The 22,874-nt window shown below is 37.1% G+C and overlaps 1 protein-coding gene across 1 annotated transcript in view; it reads left to right on the forward strand.

The window, feature by feature from the left end:
- Window positions 1-22,874, forward strand: part of CCDC39 (coiled-coil domain containing 39) — a 57,052-nt gene that overhangs the window by 29,396 nt on the left and 4,782 nt on the right. Inside the window, exons 13-16 of the mRNA XM_023184807.3 lie at window positions 231-439; window positions 10,525-10,648; window positions 21,990-22,149; window positions 22,590-22,696. Of these exons, the coding sequence (XP_023040575.1) occupies window positions 231-439; window positions 10,525-10,648; window positions 21,990-22,149; window positions 22,590-22,696 (600 nt within the window). The remainder of the gene's footprint in view (window positions 1-230; window positions 440-10,524; window positions 10,649-21,989; window positions 22,150-22,589; window positions 22,697-22,874) is intronic.

Genomic DNA, 22,874 nt, shown 5'->3' on the forward strand with positions numbered 1-22,874 from the left:
AAAATTGAATTATAAAAAAGATTTGGAATAACTATAAACCCTTTTCTTAAAAAAAAAAAAGGCTGTGACTCTGATCAATTTAATTTTAGCCCTAGTTAATATCTTAGTCAATGGTTAAATTAGAAAAATATATATTTTCAAATTTTACTTATATAGTCATAAAAGGAAAAATATTTTGGTTTTGCAGTAAAAAATAATTTCAATATTTGACCATTTTGTTACGTTGATAGGATTTGATGATAGAGGACAGTCTTTTAAAACTTGAAGTTAAGCGTACTCGAGAAATGCTTCACAGTAAGGCAGAAGAAGTTCTTTCCCTAGAAAAAAGAAAACAGCAATTATACACAGCAATGGAAGAGCGAACTGAAGAAATTAAGGTTCATAAAACAATGCTTGCATCACAAATAAGATATGTTGATCAAGAACGGGAAAACATAAGGTAATTCTTAGTTTTAAAATTGCTGAGGAATTAAAAAAAAAGTGAGGGTCCCAATCTTTATAACTTTTCTTTTTTCCCTAGTTCAATACTGAAGAGCAGTGTTGATTACAGGTATCCTTGTCTTGTTACTTGATCTCAAAGGGAAAGCTTTCGTTGTTTTTGCATTAAGTATAAGGTTTACTGTAGTTTATTTCTATTTTTTAGATATCTTTTACCATATTAAGTGATCTCCTATCTATTTTTATCCTTTACTAAGAGGTTATTTTGTTTAATCAAGAATGGATGTTGACTTTTATTATATGCTTTCTCAGCACTTATTGACAAGATGTAGCTTCTTCAATCTGTTAATGTGTTTAATCATACTGATCAATTTTTCAGTCAAACCAACCTTACATTCTAGAATAAACCCAACTTGTCTGTTTCATATTGTCTTTTGCATACATCTAGATTTTGTTAGGGAATATTTTAATACAATTTTTGCATCTATGTTCATGTGTACAAATGACCCATAATTCTCCTTGCTCTACTGTCCTTGTCAGGTTATCAGGCTATTAAGGTTATGTCTGCCTTCATAAAATGACTTTTGTGTATTTCTTATTTTTCTGTACATGGAATATGTTTCTAAGAGAGTGGAATTATATCTTTTTTTTTGTCTTTCAAAGACCTTACTGGAAAAAAAAGCCATTGGGAGCTCAAAATTTTCTATGGGGGAACATTTTCTTTTCTTTTCTTTTTTTTTTTTTTTTTTTGAGACGGGAGTCTCGCTCTGCCGCCCAGGCTGGAGTGCAGTGGCTGGATCTCAGCTCACTGCAAGCTCCTCCTTCCGGGTTTACGCCATTCTCCTGGCTCAGCCTCCCAAATAGCTGGGACTACAGGCATCCGCCTTGTCGCCAGGCTAGTTTTTTGTATTTTTTAGTAGAGACGGGGTTTCACCGTGTTAGCCAGGATGGTCTCGATCTCCTGACCTCGTGATCCGCCCGTCTCGGCCTCCCAAAGTGCTGGGATTACAGGCTTGAGCCACCGCGCCCGGCTTGGGGGAACATTTTCAACTATTGGCTTATATACTGGTTATAGGACAATGCAGATTTTGTATTTATTATTGATTCTGTTTTGGTAAATTACATTTTTTCTCTAGGAAAAATTTTCTATATTCAAATTTTCAAATTTATTGCCAGTTATTTATAATTTATAAATTATAAAGTTGTTTATAATTTTATTATTTAATAGTTGTAGTATTTTTAGAGATGACTTCTTTTATATTGCTGACATTGGTTATTTGTGCATTCTTTTGGGGTAGGATAATTCTCACAAGTTAATCAGTTTTAACATTATTTGGAAAGGATCTGCTCTTATTGATATTTTCTACTGTCCATTATTTCATTAGTTTCTGATCTTGCCTTTACTACTTTTTCCTTCTTTTATATAGGTTTTTAATGTTCTTTTCCTAAATTCTTCAGATGCTTAGCTTATTAATTTTCAGTTTTGAAGTCTGAAAAAAAAACCCTCTGAGTATTATATTAGCTGCATCCCATAAAAAATTAATATTGCCATTTTTTTCTTTTTTGCCTTTCCTTTCAATTGTCATAGACTTTACTTTTTAAACTTTATTGAGGTATACATGAGATATATAAGTTGCACAGATTTAAAGTGTACATTCGATAGGTTTTGACATATGTAATATACCAGAGAAACCATCACCACCATCAAGATAAAGTATCTGTCACCCCTACAAGTTTCCTTATACCCCATTGTAATTCCTCCCTTCAGTCCTTCCCCAGTGTTTCTCTCTCCAGACAACTGATCTGCTTTTCATCCATATAGTTCGGATTGCATTTTCAAGAGTTTTATGTAAATGGAATCCAATAGTAGGTTTGCCTTTTGTCTGGCTTTTTTCATTCAGCGTAATTATTTTGAAATTCATCCATGTTGTGTATATCAATATACATTCCTTTTTATCAGGGGTTGACACACTTTTTCTCTAAGAGCTAGGTAAGTAACTTACAGTTCCTTGCAGGCCATATGGTCTTTGTTTTATTTTTTAACTTATTCCTAAAATTTTATTTCAATAATTTTTGGAAAACAGGTGGATTTTAGCTACACAGATAAGTTCTGTAGCAGTAATTTCTGAGATTTTGGTGTATCTGAACCCAAGCAGTGTACACTGTACTCAAAGTGTAGTCCTTTATCCCTCAGGTCCCTCTCACATTCCACCCCCCACAAGTCCCCAAAGTCCATTTTATCATTTTTATGCTCTCCCATCCTCATAGCTTAGCTCCCGCTTATAAGCGAGAACATAACAATATTTGGTTTTCCATTCCTGAGTTACTTTACTTAGAATAATGGAGTCCAACTCCATCCAAGTTGCTTCAAATGCCATGATTTTGTTTCTTTTTGTGGCTGAGTAGTATTCCATGGTGTATTTGCTTTATCCACTTGTTGGTTGATTGGCATTTAGGCTGCTTCCAGTCATTGTTTTAATAACTCAACTTACTCAACTCTGTCATTGTAGACTGAAAGCAGCCATGACAATATGTCAAAAAATGAGCATGGCTATTTTCCAATAAAACTTTATGAATATTGTAATTTTAAATTTTCATGAAATATAATTCTTTTATTTTTCTAATCACTTAAAAATTTAAAAGTCATTCTTTGCTTGCGGGCTATCCAAACACAGGTGGCAGGCAGGATGGTTTGCTGACCCTGGCTTTCTCTTGTTAAATAGCAGTATTCCATTCCATGTGTTTACTCCAGTTTGTTTGTACATTTACCTGCTGATGGACATTTGAGTTCTTTAAAACTCTTAGCTATATAAACAAAGGTGCTATGAACATACGTGTTCTTGGTATGAATATATGCTTTCTTTTCTCTTGGATACGTAGGAGTAAAATCGCTGGATCATGTGATAGGTATATATTTAACTTTTCAGGAAATATTAAGAAATTGCCATGTATTCATTATTTCTGTCTTTCCAGCTTTTCATTGTTTTTACTGAATTTTGTTTTGCCTTTTATTTGGAAAGTAAACATTCTAATTTTAATTATTTTGTTGGTTATTCTTAGATTTAAAAGAAACTTTAATCATTTCTGTATGAATACTGAAAATTGATTAGCTTCTATTATTTTCCCCTTCCTAAAAATACTACTTTTGGCATCTTTTATCTCTTCTTTTCCTCTTCCCATCTTTCACATATTGTTGAAATACTGATGATACTCTCTTGCTATTGTTTTTAATATTATGTCTTTACTTTTAAAAAAACTCCTTAATGTGCACTAAGCTGTAGATCCAAATGTCAGCAATTGTTTAAAATTACCTATGTGTTTTGTTTCTTGATTTTTTTTCATGTATCCCTTGTCATCATTCTATTTTCTTGGATTTCATTTCATTTCTTGGAGTATGATTTTGAATGTTTTTTCAAACTGATGTTTTCTGAAACTTTGCAGTCATTGTATGTTTAATATATATTAATTCTCCCTTAAACTTGAATGACAGAACATTGTAAAACATTGACTACAGTGTTGTTTATGAGAAGTCTGATTATAGATTAATGAAATTTATCTTGTAGGGAACCTGGGCTTTGTTTTCTTTCTGGAAGCTTTGGGACACTCTATTCTTGGTGTTTCATAATTTTCTTGTATGTTTCTGGGTGTTTTGTCATTTTAAAGTTTCTCTTGCTTTACCTTTACTGGGTGAACTCTTTCAGTGATTTAAAAAAAAAAAAAAAATCTTAGGTTCAGGGATACACGTGCAGGTTTGTTATACAGGTAAACTTGTCACGGGGGTTTGTTATACAGATTATTTCATTACCCAGGTACTAATCCTAGTACCCAATAGTTATTTTTTTTTTTTGTTTCTATCCCTCCTTTCACCCTCCACCCACCAACAGGTCCCAATGCCCATTGTTTTCCTCTTTGTGTCCATGAGTTATCATTTAGCTCCCACTTATAAGTGAGAATGTGCCGTGTTTGGTTTTCTGTTCCTGCATTAGTTTGCTAAGGATCATGGCCTCCAGCTCTATCCATGTTCCCGTGAAACACAGTATCTTATTCTTTTTTATGGCTGCATTGTATTTCATGGTGTATATGTGCCACGTTTTTAAAATCTAATCTGTCACTGATGGGTATTTGCTTGATTCTGTCTTTGCTACTGTGAATAGTGCTACGATGAACATTTGTGCACATGTGTCTTTATGGTAGAATGACTTATATTCCTTTGGGTATAGACCCAGTAATGGGATTCCTGGGTTTAATGATACTTCTGTTTTTAGTTTTTTGAGGAATCACCACATAACTTTCCACAGTGGCTGAACTAATTTACATTCCCAACAATATTGTATAAGTTTTCCTTTTTCTCTGCAACCTCAGCAGCATGTTATTTTTTTCTGACCTTTTAATGGTAGCCATTGTGATTCGTGTGAGATGGTATCTGTGGTTTTGATTTGCATTTTTCTAATGATGTATTGAACTTTTCTTCGTATGCTTTTTGGCATATGTAGGTCGCCTTTTGAAAAGTGTTCATGTCTTTTGCTCACTTTTTAATATGGTTGTATTTTTTTCTTGTAAATTTGTTTAAGTTCCTTATAGATATTGGATATTAGATCTTTATCAGATGCAGAGCTTGCAAAAATTTTCTCCCATTTTGTAGGTTGTCTGTTTTCTCTGTTGATAGTTTATTTTGCTGTGCAGAAGCTTTTCAGTTTTAATTATATCCATTTGTCACTGTTTTTGTTTTGTGATTGCTTTTGGCATCTTCATCATGAAATCTCCGCCTTTTTCTCTGTCCAGAATAATACTGCCTAGGTTGTCTTCCAGGGTTTTTATAGTTTTGGGTATTACGTTTAAATATTTTATCCATCTTGATTTTTGTATGTGGTGTAAGAAAGGGGTCCAGTTTCAATCTTCTGCATATGGCTAGGCAGTTATCCCAGCACCATGTATTGAATAGCAAATCCATTCCCCATTGATAGTTTTTCTCAGTTTTGTTGAAGATGAGATGGTGGTAGGGATGCAGCCTGATTTCTGGGCTCTCCTGTTGCGTTGGTCTGTATGTCTGTTTTCGTACCAGTACCATGTTGTTTTGGTTACTGTAGCCCTGTAGTGTACTTTGAAGTTGGGTAACATGATGCCTCAAGCTTTGTTATTTTTGTTTAGGACTGCCTTGGCTACTCAGACTCTTTTTTGGTTCCATATGAATTTTAAAATAGTTTTTTTCTAGTTCTACAAAAATGTCATTGGTAGTTTGACAGAAATAGCATTGAATCTGTAAGTTGCTTTGGGCAGTATGGCCATTTTAATATTGATTCTTTCTATCCATGAGAAATCAGCTTTCTGCTGATTTCCTTGAACAGTGTTTTGTAATTCTTATTGTAGAGATCTTTCACCTCCCTGGTTAGCTGTATTCATAGGTATTTTATTCTTTTTGTGTTGTGTAATGGGATGGCGTTCCTGATTTGGCTATTGGCTTGGCTGTTGTTGGTGTATAGGAATGCTGGTAATTTTTATATGTTGATTTTGTATCCTGAAACTTTGCTGAAGTTTTCTATCAGCTGAAGCAGCTTTTGGACTGAGACTATGGGGTTTTCTAGATACAGAATCATGTCATCTGCAAACAAGGATTTAGATGCTCTTTCATTCTCTTGCCTGACCGCTCTGTCCAGGACTTCTGATACTATGTTGAGTAAGAGTGGTGAGAGAGGGCATCCTTGTCTTATGCTGGTTTTCAAGAGGAATGCTTCCAGCTTTTCTCCATTTACTATCATGTAGGTTTGTCATAGATGGCTCTTACTATTTTTGAGCTATGTTCCTTCAGTACCTAATTTGAGAATTTTTAACATGAAGAGGTATTGAATTTTATCAAAAGCCTTTTCTATATCTATTAAGATAATCACATCATTTTTGTCTTTAGTTCTGTTTATGTGATGAATCAAATTTATTGATTTGTGTATGTTGAACCACTGACAGCTTGCCCCATGCACCCTGAAAAGCCGCAGGCACTCAATGTCCGCCCATGAAAGCAGCCAAAGGGGCTGTACCCTGAAAAGCCACAGAAGCTGAGCTACCCAAGGCCTTGGGAGCCCACCCCATGTATCAGTGTGCCCTGGATGTGAGACATGGAGTCAAAGGAGATTATTCGGGAGCTTTAGTGAGTGCCCTGCCAGGTTTTGGACTTGCATGGGGTTTGTGGCCCCTCTGTTTTGGCCAACTTCTCCAATTTGGAACAGGAACATTTACTCAATGCCTGTACCCCCATTGTATCTTGGAAGCAACTCACTTGTTTTTTATTTTACAGGCTCATAGATGGAAGGGACTTGCTTTGTCTCAGATAAGACTTTGGACTTGGACTTTTGAGTTAATGCTGGAGTGAGTTAAGACTTTGGAGGATTGTTGGGAAAGTGTGATTGGTTTTGAAATGTGAGGACATGAGATTTGGGAGGCACCAGGGGCAGAATATGGTTTGGCTCTGTGTCCCCACCCAAGTCTCATCTCCAACTGTAATCCCGTGTCGAGGGAGGGACCTGGTGGGAAGTAATTGGATATTGGTGGTGGTTTCCCCAGTGCTGTTCTCATGACAGTGAGTTCTCACGAGATCTGATGGTTTAAAAATGTTTGGAAGTTTCCCTCTCTTTCTTTCTCCTGCTGCCTTGTAAAGATGCTGCTGCTTCCCTCTTGCCTTCCATCATGATTCATGATTATGTTTCCTGAGGCCTCCCCAGACATGTGGAACTGTGAGTCAATTAAATCTCTTTTGTTGTCAATTATCCAGCCTCAGGTAGTATATTTATAGCAGTTTGAAAATGGAATAATACAATGGTTATTCCTTTAACTGTGGTGTAGACTGAGTACAGTCAACAGACTTCTTTTCTGGATGTTTTCACAGGGCCAAGGCTTTGTGTGGGGCTTTATTTGTAGCTGACTTCTTTAGTTTCACAGGAGGATATGTTAGGAAGTTATTTTTGGTGTTGAAGCTTTGGGGTGTAATCTAGTAGGTGATGCTTAGGTGTAGTGGTCAGTAGGTAGGCTCTTGCTTGGCTGTGTGGTTCCTCTATATTTCCTCACAGTTGCGTCATGCTCTTTCTCAATGCTCTGTAAGTGTTGGCTCCTCTCTCACCTGAGTGCTGGCTGTAGATCATGGCTTGGTGCTACTGGGCTGCCCACCACAGCTCTGGGGTGATCTCAGGGTTTATGTTTCTTTCCCAACGTGGAGGCAGCAGAGGAAGGTACCTTAGTAGTGGTTGTGGCTGAGGGTCTTTTGGTTGTCTCCTGAGGGCTTCATCCCAGAGAGGTGCAGGTCAGCAATCACTGAGTGCAATAAACCCAGGATGAGGTGGTCTGTGCTATGGGCCCAAGCTGGGGACACCCTGCCTGGTGATGAGCAGTAGGGGTTTATGTGATCCATGGGAGATGGACTGGCTTCCTCTGCTTGGGTGGATTACAGCTTGTTGCAAATACGGATGAGGTACTTAGGGTCTTTGCTCCTTGGTTAATCTGAGGATAGCTGGGGTAGTACCACTGCAGAGCCAGTGGCAGAGGCTTTTGGTTGCCCCTGGTGGCTCTACCTCTGAGAAGCATTTAGCTGCTGTTACTGGTAGTGTTCAGCTGGTGGGGTAGGAGTCTGTAGTGCTGGTGTGAGCTTGTGGCTTGCTGGGGAGCACGGAGTTAAGGGAGTCGGGAGAAGACAGTGGTGTCTTCTCTGCATGGTGTCTGTAGTGTGCTGTAAGCTCAGGCATAGTCCTCAGGTTGTTTTTTCCCCAAATCAAGGGCAGCAGGGATAGAACTGCTGCTGTGGTTGTGGCAGAGGGGCTATCATATGCCTCGGGGAGTCTCCAGCAAACTCCAGTCCACTACCAGTGGGTATACTCAGCCATGGGTGGAGCAACCGTTCTGTGGTCACGGGCTGGGGCCCCTGTCTGGTGAAAAGTCGGGATAGGGGTTTCCAGGGAAGAGGGGCTGAACGTCTTTCTGTGTGGTCTCTTTTAGTTATTTCACTCAAGTTTTTCTTCAGGTCAGGAGAATATTTTTCTATTTGATTTTTTTCTTACCATCATATTCTCTGTTTTCTCCATTTGTTGCTCACTTTTAGTAGATGTTGGCCCTTTTAGGTCTGTCCTCCAGGTTTCTTTTTTCTACTTGTATTTTACTTTCTCAGATATTCTTTCTCTCTCTCTCCCTATTTCCCTCTCCTCTGCCTCATCTCCCCCCTTGTCTCTCTCTCCAGATTGCTCATTAAATCTTTATTCTTACTGTTTTTACATTGAAAACGGAAACTTATTTGCAAGCACTGTTGTTTCATTAGTCCTTTATTTTCATAGCAGCCCATCTTGTTTTATGGGTGTTTTTGGAATCAATATCCTCTTCTCTTTTAGAGGGTACTAATTAGAAGACTGAACATTGTCTTCTATGCATTATGTGTTAATCTCAGGTCTGTTCTTTGTTCATTTTGTTCATTTATGCTGTTTGCTTTCCATAAATGTTTGATGGTCCTTTGTTTTCTGTTAATATTTATTAATAAATTCTTACTAATCGGTGGATATTGGCAGCTAACTGATAAGGGTTTCCTCTGCAATTAAGCGGATTTCTGGTTTTCTCCAACAGATTAGTCCTCTAAAATGGGAGGGCTGACTGTAGGCTCTTGAGCTAGTTTGTCCTGTAAAGAGCATAATAGCTATTAAGCAGGGTTAGGATTTCATGGTTACAAAAAGTTAGGAAGTGTTTGAGTGATGAAGACTTCATCTCATTCCTAAGTAGAACTGCCTTTCTTTTTCGTTTACTTCCACTGTTGGGGAAGCCTAGACTTACTTCATGTTTTTACCTCTTTCTCTAGCTTCAACATGTATGCTAGGAACTGTGGTAACTTTCTGGTTATCACTGGAGCAGAAAGCATTCCTGGCATTTCTGTATGCTTTGAGGGGTTGAGGGGAATGGCCCAGAGGTGTTGATTATAGCCTCACAGATCACTGTTGTTCTTTTTCTTATTTCTGAGTTTGATTTTTTTCAGACTACTTTGGTGGAAAATGGCTTCTGCTTCTGCAGTGGTCTTCCATGTTTGTATCTTTTTTTCCCCATTAATCTTACCCCATCTGTTTTCCATGAATTCATGAAAAAATATTGTACCTTTCTGGTTCTCAGAACTGCTATGTTGCTGTTTTTTTTTTTTTTTTTTTTTAAATCTTTTTTTTTTTTTTTATTTTAGAAAGGAAGAGCAATATACTGTGATTGGTCCACAATCTTGAAGTCCAGCAAGGTTTTATGATCATATACAGGATGAGTAAATATTTTCTGAGGAAATGAGTGATAATTAAAAATAAGAAAAACTGTAACTTCTGACACTATTTAAACATATTTTACCATGAGTTTTCTCTAGCAGTAGAAAAATGGGTAGGTTGAGGATTTCTTTTTCATCATGATAGCTTACTTTCATGAGTTTGTGGCAGGCAATTGTGTCACTCTCCATATTGCCATGCATATATTAAGATTACTAAGTTCTAAAAAATAGCTCAAAAATATAAATTTACTGAAATAAAAGGAGAAATTAACCAATAGATTCAAGAATCTGAATCTGAATGCTGGAAGACAATTCTCAACTGCCTTGTTTGCACCATCTTTTTAAAGACGTTTGAATAGCCAACAGCCTCAGAAACTAGAGGTAACATCTCCTTCTGGAGCAAAAGTTAGGCATGTTTGCTTATTCCCCACTATAAAATATCTGGGTTACCTAGGCTTGAGATTCCTCAGCTGTGATGCAAATCTACCGTGTGCAGCATCCACTTGAGCCCCTTCTTGCCCCCATGGGATGTAGGGAGCCAGGGGAACCAATGGCTGTGTCATGAGAAATAAAGTCTTTTGTCTCTGAAACAGGAATTGTGTCTTTTGCCAGCAAAAGACACAGTGAAACTGTGGCAGGCTAACTTGTCAGCTTTCAAGTAGGGTAAATATCAGATCCTTCACACCGAATTAAAATGTGAGAACAAATTTAACCTGTTTGAGTTTAGTAGTGACACAAATCCAAATGTCTTCAATAAGAACACCTGATAGTCCTTTAAAAATTCTAAAGTATGTTATTCATTTCTCAGTGTTTTTTTTTCTTATTAGCACTGAGTTTCATGAGCGGCTAAGTAAAATTGAGAAGCTGAAGAATAGATATGAAATTCTGACTGTCGTTATGCTGCCTCCTGAAGGAGAAGAGGAGAAAACACAGGCCTACTATGTAATAAAGGTAATTTTAATTGATTCACAGTTGTGATGGTATATTTTGTTAACTCATTCATTGTAATCCTCTGAATTAAAAAAAAACAAAAAACAAAAAAACAAAATTGCAACTTTCCCTCCATGAAATCTAGCAACTATTTCACTTAATTAGGGCCACTGTTACACTTAACAAAGGCCAAAACATTCATTCCTAAATGGAGATACTGAAAGCACTATTCATTCTATATACCTCAGATACTGAAAGCACTATTCATTCTATATACCTCCAGTCCGTGAGGTCAAGCACTGCCCTCCGATTCCCAAAACTTACTGCGAACTTGCTCCAGAACTCTTCCTCTTTTGAGTTCAGGTCATTCTACTTGACCATTCCTTGACACTTTTTTCTTTTTGCTATTATTTGTGGCATGTCATTTCCCCTAGTCAAGATTCGTAATCTTTTTAAGACCTATTACCACTCTAAGTGTCTTTGGTATGCATGTGACAACCTGTTCAACACTTGAGGCTTAAAGCTTTCCTTTACTTCACTATAGCCACCCACTCTTATGCCACACCCTGGCTGGACCTTAGCATTTCTTGGAGCTACACCACTTCTGAATTTTAAACTCCAGTTTACCATTATAGTCCTGGTAAGGCAGCTGTTCAGATAAGAAGAGGGCGCTTCCCTGCCCTCATATTATAGGGAGACAGACCAGGTGAATCTGTTTTCTTTTTCTTCTGATGTTTGACAGTAGTCTGTCATCCTACAGTTATCTTTAACCCATAAGGGGAAATTCATTAAGTGATGTGGAATTGAATGCTATTCCCTTTCTAAGCACTGCTATAGTCATTTTTCCCATGTAGAAAATACCCTGAGCAGGAGTAATTTCCTTTATAGAAAGGTCTAGGATATTACTCAAAATTCTACAAACAAGGATGGAACTTGTAACTTTGACTTATTTCCCTGTACCCTACATGAATAGGGGTGAGATGATCTTCCAGTTCATACCTTCAGAGAATAGCTCTTGTGGATGCTCTCTCCATTTGACTTCTACCAACTTCATTAGCCAAATTTTCTCCTGTAGTTCTTCTTCAAATCTGCCCCTAACAAATACAGCAAGTATGGTATGCCTGTCACTTTGTTTGAAATTCTGCCTTTCCTATGAGAAATCAGTCCCAGCTCTCAAAACGTTCTTATTACTTGTCAGTCTGTAATACCTCAGGCTTCTGCCCAAACACGTCTTTTCTCCTCTCAGGTTTTAAAAGTTCCTGAAGGATACAGGGTAGGCTCTTTTTAGGTGTTGGGAAATAGGGAGATGTTGCAATTCCAATTAAGTTTCTCTACCAAGTGGTGTGATGGGTTACCTAAAAGTACTGGTGTTAAGTGTGCCTTTGTCCATATCCTACCACTGCTTAGACAGGTGTCTAGGAGTAAGCTACTTAACCGTGTGAGGCCTAAGTTTCCTCACTTGGAAAATGAAACAGGTAATACTGTTACTCTTGTTGGGAAAATACATGTAAAGCCTTTGGGACGGTGTCTGGCACAAAATGAGTCCTCAATAAATGTTAGTTATTATTGTTATTACTGTGATGATGCTGATTAACCTAACTCAAAGGAAAGCAGGCACGTTTTATATGAAGAATATTCCTTCTGTTTACAGTGAAAGTGCTGGATAAATATCAGAATAACGATTATGTTAAATGAACTGAGGCTATCAGTGACTTCCTCAATGTCCTGATGCCACATTTCTTATCTTCCATCTTATCTGGGATCCACAGCTTGGCACGCAGTTATTCCCTTTTTTTGTTGTTGTTGTATAGCATATTTACACTTTTTACTGATAACACTTCACAAGTCTCAGATGTGTAAAAATGAAACTTAAATAATAACTAAACTCAGTCTAGCCTGTATCAGGAAAAATTATGGCCTGAAAAATAGAGAAAAGCAAACCATGGGTGCAATGATGCCAGTGCATGGTGAAACCAAAGTGCTGGCATTTTCTAGTGGGCCCTCCAGGTATTATCTGATTCTACAGGAGTGCACACCTTTGACTCTCTACTAACTTATTTTACAACTCTGTAGGTATAGATGATAACTTGTAGACAACTGATAGTAACACAAGTGATTCTTGCTGCTAACAATGTAAATGAATTTTGGCCAGCAGAAATACAACTCTGCTCTGTAGAAAAGATAACCCAAGCATCAAAGTTTATTACACTAAAATATATTAATATGTTTTGCATCTACCAGCAAATTCACTTCAGCATTTCTGATTCTACATGTCTATAAAATCTGTTCTTCATATTCTTCTTTGAAATAGTCTAAACATCTTACTGGCTCTTCATTAACAAGTTAAATAAAATCTTTAATAAATGTTCATTTCATATTTGTATGAGAATTATTTTTAACTATTTGAAAATAGTATCTTGGCATTTTCACTGCTGGGAAAAACCTTGCCAATTAGAAGTTGATTTTTGTTTTTTCAATGTAAATCTGTTTTTCAATGTAGTGGATTCTGTTTCTTGATGTAGTAGATTTAGGATTTAAATATAGTCAATTCAAATTTTTTTCCCTTCCCTTATCCTTCTTATGTTACCTACAAAGGGATCCCTCCTGATGGATACATATATTGTTTACAAACACATATTGTTTATGACTGTAATAGGAATTTGATTACAATGCTAACCACTGTTGTCTTTCCTGAATGTTGTGGATTAGGCCTCAGCAAAACTATGCACTGCAGCCAAATGCTGCCCACCACTTGTCTTGTAAATAAGTACTGGGAGACAAAATACACACATTTATTCATTTATACATTGTTATGGCTGCTTACATGCTACAATGACAGAATGAAGTAGAATGGCCCATAAAGTCTAATTACTATCTGGCCCTTTACAGACAAAGCTTGTCCAGCCTTTTTATTAGTTTCTGAGGGCTGCTGTTACAAAATACAATAAACTAGATGGTTTAAACAACAGAAATACATGTCTCGGGCTGGGCGCAGTGGCTCACGCCTGTAATCTCAGCACTTTGGGAGGCCAAGGCAGGTGGATCACGAGGTCAAGAGATTGAAACCATCCTGGCTAACATGGTGAAACCCCATCTCTACTAAAAATACAAAAAATTAGCCAGGCATGGTGGCAGGCACCTGTAGTCACAGCTACTTGGGAGGCTGAGGCAGGAGAATGGCGTGAACCTGGGAGGCAGAGCTTGCAGTGAGCCGAGATCGTGCCTCTGCACTCCAGCCTGGGCAACAGAGCAAGACTCTGTCTCAAAAAAAAAAAAAAAAAAAAAAAAAAAAAAGATGAAGGTGTTGATAAGGTTGGTTTCTTCTGAATGCTATGAAGAATAACCTGTTCTATGCCTCTCTCCTAGCTTCTGGTGGTCTGCTGACAATCTTTGGTGTTCCTTAGTTTGTAAATGCATCACCCTGAAATCTGCTTTCATGTTTACATGGTGTTCTTTCCTGTGTCTCTTCACACAGTTTTCCCTCTGTCCAAATTTCCCATTTTAATAAGGACACCAGTTACATCAAATTATGACCAACCTAATGACCTTATTTTAACTTGACTGTATCTGCAAAGACCCTATTTCCAAATAAGGTCACCTTCTGGGGTACCACAGGTTGGGACATCAACATAACTTCTTATAAGGGACACAGCTCAACCCATAGCTCCTGTCTTTGGTCGTGTAGTAAGCTCCTGTCTTTGGTCTTTGTTCTATGGGGGCGTACATGGCTTTTTCATCAACTCTAGTATCTTCTAATATCTGACCCTTAAGGGCCAAACTGAAAAATATAATTAGTAACCAATGAAGGACTAGTATTTTTCAAACCTCATTTCCAAGTTCCTCTTAGTCTTTGCAAGGAAACAGTCTAGTTCTGACCACAATTTAATGAAACTGTCCAATTAAGTTACTTGAAAATGTTGGACAGAAACTTTTGAAAGATGTATCATCTCTGATTTAGAAGTGAATGGAATCAGAATTTTAGAACTTCAAGCTATACATGGAATTATATCAGGATTTGGCATAAAATGAACAAATTCAACTCCTTCATTTGAAAAATGAAGAAACTGATCCAGTAGTCCACAACTAAAATCTGTTTGGCTCATTCCAGCTCGGTCTCCCACTATACTATTATATTTCAAATGAAATGGGGTTACCAATTTGAGACTCACAGAAATTAGATATAATTTCTATAATTTTTTTTGCTAAACTTTTTAAAATTATGTAATACTTATCACAAAGTATGTGTAACTAATGATCTGAAGCACAATAAAACAAATGCCAGTGAAAATGTTAAGAATGGAAATATTACTAATAAAATTTACCTTTACAATTCCCCCTGCCCTGCTGCAGGCTGCTGTGAAACTGACATATAAGCAGACGGCACTCCCCACAGCTTCCTACCCATGTAAATCACCTGAGGAACCACAACCTCTCCGGCCCTGGGCCCATAGCTGGTGCCATTTTGAGAATTTAATGCTGGGCTGTGCCTTGAAACACTATTGCAGCTACCACGTGTCCAAGGTGGGAGGGGGTGACCAGGCACTCCAGTGCACCCCTAAGACAATTCTCACGACCTTGCTACTGGCTGTTGTGAGACGGAGGTGTAAGAAGACTGCACTCCTTACAACTTCTTACCCACCTGCACACCTCACCTAAGAGGGACCCTGCACTCTCTGGTTGCAAGGCCACAGCCAGCACCATTTGGAGCATTTAATGCTATACTGTGCCCCATATTTGGGCCAAGTGCAGGCTGACTTGCTCCAGCTGTCTCCGATCCAAGGAGGGAGAAAAGAGACCAGGCACGCCCATGTACTCTGGTGACAATTCCTGCCATTCCACGATGGCTGCTGTGGGACTTCCTACAGCTTCTTACTCATGCTGTTGCACCTTTGAGAAAGGTTGCACCCTCCCCGGTGGCAGGCCTACAGCACAGCCACCACAGCCCATACCTGAGTATTCTGCCAGTGTCTCGGGAACCACTCCATCTCTGACTGTCACAGCCAGCACCTAAAGGTACTATCAAGGGGCCTGAGGACTAGTCTCCTGGCCCAAACCCATCCCCCAAGTCCTCAAGTATGCCATCCAGGGGTCCAGATAGTTACCAGCCCAGTGCATCACTGTTGGCACATGATCAGTCCTGCTATAGTGTGAAGTTGGGGCAACTTAACCTACCAATACCACCACAGCTGACACCCACTCACGTGCACTACCAAGAGGCCAGAGGACCAGCATGTCCAACCCACTGCAGCTACCAGCAACACCAGTGTGGACCTTCTGGGTTCCAGTGAGTTGCTTTACTACCACTACTGCCATTACCTGCATCACACCAGCTGCCCAGGGGCCTGAAAACCCGCCTACATGTCTGGCCCATCACTCCCAGTACCAACATCTGAGCAAGCTACCCAGAGGCCCAAGAATCAGCCTTCCAGGACCCACTAACACCAGTGACAGCACAAGCTACTCTTGGGCCTAAGAATAGATATACTCAGCCCACCACTGCCACGAATGGGGCCCAAAGACAGGCTTACCTGGCATCCTAGACTGCAGCAAAACTTCAACAAAGGTCAACTAATAACCATACCTTAACTCACTGAGGAAATCACAGATACCACTGACCCTGTGTACTGCCTAAGAAATCACACAAAGACCACACTACCACAGGCACCCCATATCAAAGCATCAACTACGTATGTACATCTTCAGAAAATCCTCCCCTAGGAAAGCAATTTCAAAAAAATGAGCAGAAGCAACTGTTACATGAGATATGCATCTATCAATGGAAGGACACAGGAACCATGAAAAAGCAAGGAAATGTGAACCACCATATGACAACTATTCAGCAATAGATCCCACTCAAAAAGAAATCCTTGAAATGCCAGATGAAAAATTCAAAATATTAATAGAAACTCAATTAGATGCAAAAGAAATCTGAAAACCAACACAAAGAAAGCAGAAATCAATTCAGGGTATGAGCAAAAAATTTACCAAGGAGATATCTAAGAAAACAAAACAAGAAAACAAACTAGAACTGAAAAACTGAAAGAACTACAGTACACACTGGACACTTCAATAATAGACTACATAAGCAAAAGAAAGAGTCAATAATAGATAAGACAAGCAACAGAGAGAATCTCAGACCTTGAAGACAGGTCTTTTAAAATAATCCAGTCAGACAAATTAAAAAAAAAAAAGAATAAAAAAGAATGAACAAGGCCTTCAAGATGTTTCGAACTAGTAAAGTGACTGAACTTACAAATTATCAGTTATGCCTGAGGGGTAAGAGAGAGAAGAAAGCTTAGAAAGCCCATTTAAGGAAATAATTGATGAAAACATCTCAAGTCTAGTGAGAGAGTTAGACATCCAGATACAAGAGGCCCAGCAATCCCCAGGAAAATACATTTCAAAATAATACCTCATCGTGATGTATTGTAATCAGAATGTCTAAAGTCAAAGTGAAACTGCAAGAGGAAAGTTAAAATTCGCAAGAGAAAAGCATCTAGTCACCTATAAAGGAAACCCCATCAGAGTAACAGCAGACTTCTCAGCAGAAATCTTACAGGACAGAAAAGAATGGGACAGAATTTTCAAAGCACTAAAAGGAAAACAAAAACAAAAACAAAACAAAACAAAAACACATCTGTCAGCCCCCAATTTTATATCCAGCAAGAATAAGCTTCATAAAGGAAGAAGAAATACCCAGCCAAGCAAACACTAAGGGAATTCTTCACCACTAGACCAGTCCTCTAAGAAATGCTCAAAGGAGTTTTAAAATGGAAACAAAATGTCAGTATTCACCATCATGAAAACACACAAAAGTATAGGACTCAAAGGTCTTATAAAGCAAACACACAAAAGAGGGAGAGAAAGGAATCACTGGCAACATAACAGAATTCTACCAAAACACAGACAACCACACACAGAAAAAAAAGAAAGAAATAATTTATAAACCAACTAGATAAAAATATGACAGGAAAAAACAAACATATCAATATAAGTTTGAATGTAAATGGATCAAATGACCCAATTAAAACATATACATGGTGGAATGTATAAAAAAATGTGATCCAACAATATGCTGCTTATATGAAACTCACCTTATCTGTAAAGACATATATACTGAAAGTAAAGGGGTGGAAAAAGACATTCCATGGAAACCAAAGCAAGTAGGAGTAGCTTTACATATATCAGATAAGACAGTAAATCAAAACAGTAAAAGAAGACAAAGAAGGTATTATATAATGATAAATGGATTACTTCTGCAAGATGATATAACAATTCTAAATATATATGCACACAACACTGCAGCACCTAGATTCATAAAACAAGTATTACCAGACTGAAATAAAGAAACAGACAGCAAGACAATAATGGTGGGTCAACACCCCACTGACAGCACTAGGCAGATTATCAAGAAGAAAATCAACAAAGAAACACTGGACTTAAATCGGACTTTAGACCAAATGGACGTTAACAGACATCTACAGAACATTCTACCCAACGATTGCATAATGTACCTTCTTTTCATAAGCACATGGAACATCTCCAAGACAAACCATATATTAGGCCAGAAAACAAGTCTCAAAAAAAAAAAAAAAAAAAAATCTTCTCAGACCACAGTGGAGCAAAAAACTGGGAATTAATGCTCAGCAAAACTTTGGGCACTTTACAGATATATGGAAATTAAACAATATGCTCCTAAATGATCACTGGGTTAACAAATCAGGATGGAAATTTAAAAATTTTTTGAAATGAATGAAAATGGATACACAACATACCAAAACCTGTGGGATACAGCAAAAGGAATGCCTGTATCAAAAATGTAGAAAGATCAATTAACAACCTAACACTGCACCTCAAGGAATTAGCAAAACACGAAAAAAAAAAAAAAAAAAAAAAAGAACAAAAGCAATAACAGATCAGAGCAAAACTAAATGAAATAGAGACAAAAAAATTTACAAATGATCAAGGAAATTAAAAGTTTATTCCTCAAATGACAAACTAAATTGATAAACTGCTAGCTAATCAAGAACAGAGATCCAAACAAACAAAATAAGAAATCAAAAAGGAGACATTACAACTGAACTACAGAAATATGAAAGATCAGCAGGGACTATACTAACTTATAAATTAGAAAACCTAGAGGAAATGGATTCCTGGAAACAGATTAATTTCTGGAAACATATAACACAACTTTGCAAGGTTGAACCAGGAAGAAACAAAAATCCTGAATAAACCAATAATATAAATAGCAAGAATTAATCCATAATAATCATAAAAATCTCCAAACAACAACAAAAAAGCCCAGGATAAAATATAGTAACAGCCAAATTCTACCAAGCATACAAAGAAGAACTAATACAAATCCTCCTGAAACTGTTCCAAAATATTGAGGAGGGAATTCTCCTTAACTCATTCTATAAGGCCAGTATCACACTGATATCAAAACCAGACAAGGACACAACACAAAAAAGAAAATGATAGATCAATATTCCTGATGATCATAGACCACAGACACAAAAATCTTCAGCAAAATACTAGCAAATTGAGTCCAACAGCACATCAGAAAGAGAATACACCATGATGAAGAGGGTTTTATACCAGGGATGAAAGAATGGTTCAGTATATGCAACTCAATAAATATGATACATCACACGAACAGAATTAAAGACAAAAATCATATAATCATCTCAATAGATGCAGAAAAAGCAATGTGATAAAATTCAGCATTCCTTCATGACAAAACCCTCCATAAAGCAGGTATAGAAGGAACATACCTCAAAATAATAAAAGCCATCTATGACAATCCCGAGGCAACATCATACCGAATGGGGGAATTGCTGAAGGCATTACCCCTAAGAATTAGAACAAGACAAGAATGCCCACTTTCACCACTCCTATTCAACATAGCACTGGAAGTCCTAACCACAGCAATCAGGCAAGAGAAATAAATAAAAGTCTTTCAAATAGGAAAAGAGGAAGTTAAATTATCTATGTTCACACAATATGATCTTACATCTAGAAAGCCCTAAGAACTCCACCAAAAAAAATCTTAGATTGGATAAATGAATTCAGCCGAGTTTCAGAATACACAATCAAGGTATAAAAATCAGTAGCATTTCTATACACTAATAATGATATAACTGAGAACCAAATGAAGAAGGCAATTCCATTTATAATAAATACAAAAACAGTACCTAGAAATGTATTTAACCAAGGAGGTAAAAGATCTCTACAAGGAAAACTGCAAAACAGTGATGAAAGAAATTACAGATGACACAAACAAAGGTAAAAACATTACATGCTCATGGATTGGAAGAATTAATATTGGAAAAATGACCATGGTGCCCAAAGGAATCTACAGATTAAATGCAACCCGCGTCAAAATACCAATTTCATTTTTCACAGAATTAGAACAATCTTAAAATTCACATGCAACACAAAACCCCAAATAACCAAAGCAATCCTAAGCAAAAAGAACAAAGCTGGAGGGATTACATCATCTGACTTCAAATTATACCATAAGGCAATAGTAACCAAAACATCAGTGGTACTACTGGTATAAAATGAGACACAATGATCAATGGAACAGAATAGAGAACCCAGAAATAGACCCATACAGCTAACTGATCTTGGACAAAACTGACAAGAACATACACTGGGGAAAGTATGCTTATTACCTGTGTGACAAAAACATCTGTACACCAAACCTCCAAGACACACAATTTACCCATGTAACAATCCTGCACAGGCAGCCCTTGAACCTAAAAGTTGGAAGAAAAAAAAGTGGGCTAAGGACATGAATAGACATTTTTCAAAAGACAAACAAATGGCCAACAAGCATATGAAAAAATGCTCATCATCACTAATCATTAGAGAAATGTAAATGAAAGCCAACAATCAGAATGGCCATTAAAAAGACAGAAAATAACAGATGTTGGTGTGGATATGGAGAAAAAGAAATGGTTATACACTGTTGGTGGGAATGTAAATTAACACAACCTCTATGGAAAACAGAATGAGGATTTCTCAGGTAACTAAAAATAGAACTACCCTTTGATCCAGCAGTCTCACTAGCTGGTATCTACACAAAAGAACAGAAATCATTAAATCAAAAAGATACCTCCGCTCTATGTTTACTGCAGCACTGTTTACAATAGCAAAGATGTGGATTCAATGGAAGTGTCCATTGATGATGATTGGATCAAGAAAATGTGGTATATATGCACAAAATACTATCCAAACAGAAAAACGAATGAAATCCATCTTTTGCAGCAACACGATGTAACTAGAGGCCATTATCTTAAGAGAAACAACTCAGACACAGAAAAACAAATACCATATGTTCTCACTTATATGTGGGAGCTAAATAATGCGCACACATGGAGGTAGTGTGTGGAGTGATAGACATGGAAGACTCAGAAGCATGGTGGGGGTATCAGAGGGACATGGATAATGAGAAATTACTTAATGTGTATGATGTACAGTATTCCAATGATGGGTAGTACACTAGTCACCACTACACAATATATCCATGTAACAAAATATACTTGTACTCCATAATTTTTTACAAATAAAAATAATCGGAGAAAACTTTATATTTTTAATTGACTACATTCAAGTTTAAATACATCTCAGAACTGAATAAATTAAAATGAAATTATTAGTGATTCTGACTAAAAATTTTCTGGCATATATATACACACATATATGTATATATATGCATACTATCTATGTCAGCCTTTAGGACGTTCTTTGGAACTGTTTAGGTACAGCTCTACAGAACCTAGCCCAGTGATAGCATTGCCCTACCCTGGTAGAAAGTCACCGAGTATGTCCACTCTTAGAGGAAATAATTTTGGTCTTTAGCAATTCATAGACTTCATCTTTTTCAGCCACATTTATTACAATGATCTTTTTTTAAAAAATTATTTTTAAAATTGTGGCAAAATATCTTTTACTCCTAAATTTTGAAATAAAGTGTTCCTGAACCTCCTTCAGGCCAGAAACATTCTTCTGGTTGAATATCTAGTATCACACCTCCCTCCCTCTCTTCCCAGTAATATTTACATTTGATTAACTCTTTGGCAATTTTTGCTGGAAAATTTTATGTAAGCTTTGGTTAGTTACTACATTTCCACGATGGTTTTGAGTTCTGTATCCTATGTGCCATATTTTGAAGGCCTGATAATTTGGGCTTCCACTGTAAATCAAGTGCAAGAAATAAATGCTTGGTGCTGTATGTAGGCCACAAGATAAAATGTTATTGTCACAAGTTAACTATTTTCTGCCCCAAAGACAGCCATTAGGCATTTATTCCCCTAGTAAATGCTTTATTCAACCAGTTCTATTCTGTACTTCATAGGCTGCTCAAGAAAAAGAAGAACTTCAAAGGGAAGGTGACTATTTGGATGCTAAGATCAACAAAGCTGAAAAAGAAATCTACGCTCTAGAAAATACCCTGCAAGTGCTGAACAGTTGTAACAACAATTACAAGCAATCTTTTAAAAAAGTTACTCCATCTAGTATGTAGGAGTTAAAATTTTTTATACATATATACAAGTGACAAGTGCATAGTTAAAAGGAACACTGTGAGACATGAAGAACAAAAGTATACTATGTTTGATTGGGTCAGAAAAACTAATCCCTTTTCTTTCTTCCCCCCATGCCGTTTTTTTGCTATGTGGTTTTCTAGGGTGTTACTTCCATTATTAGTTCAGGTTCTGTATGGCATATCACCTCTCTAGGGTAATTAATTCAAAAACTGAAAAAAATGGCAGCATATTGCTCCTCTATGTTGACAAAACAGGAAATGGCTACTACATGCCCATAGTGTTTTTCTACAAGTGGATATAAAAGATTTAACCTTTCTTAACAAAAATATTGGTGCAATTTACATAACACTTTAAAATTGATTTCTACATAGCATATTGAAATTTTAAACTAAAAATGTTCTACATTTCAGGTGATGAGTATGAGCTAAAAATTCAACTAGAAGAACAAAAAAGAGCTGTTGATGAAAAATACAGATACAAACAAAGACAAATCAGGGAACTTCAAGAAGACATCCAGGTAAATTCTACAGACGTTTTAGTAATATGCCTTCAATAAAAGTCAACTATCATTACTGCTACTTCTATTCTCTTGCTCTTCCACCAAGAAGACAGTTATTTAGAATCTCTTTTAGGGAAGCAGATAGTAAGAGATAACAGTCTCTATGTAAAGGAGACAAAAACAAGTGCTCAAAGTC

Source organism: Piliocolobus tephrosceles, chromosome 2 (assembly GCF_002776525.5).
Source record: "Piliocolobus tephrosceles isolate RC106 chromosome 2, ASM277652v3, whole genome shotgun sequence".
Classification (NCBI taxonomy): domain Eukaryota; kingdom Metazoa; phylum Chordata; class Mammalia; order Primates; family Cercopithecidae; genus Piliocolobus; species Piliocolobus tephrosceles.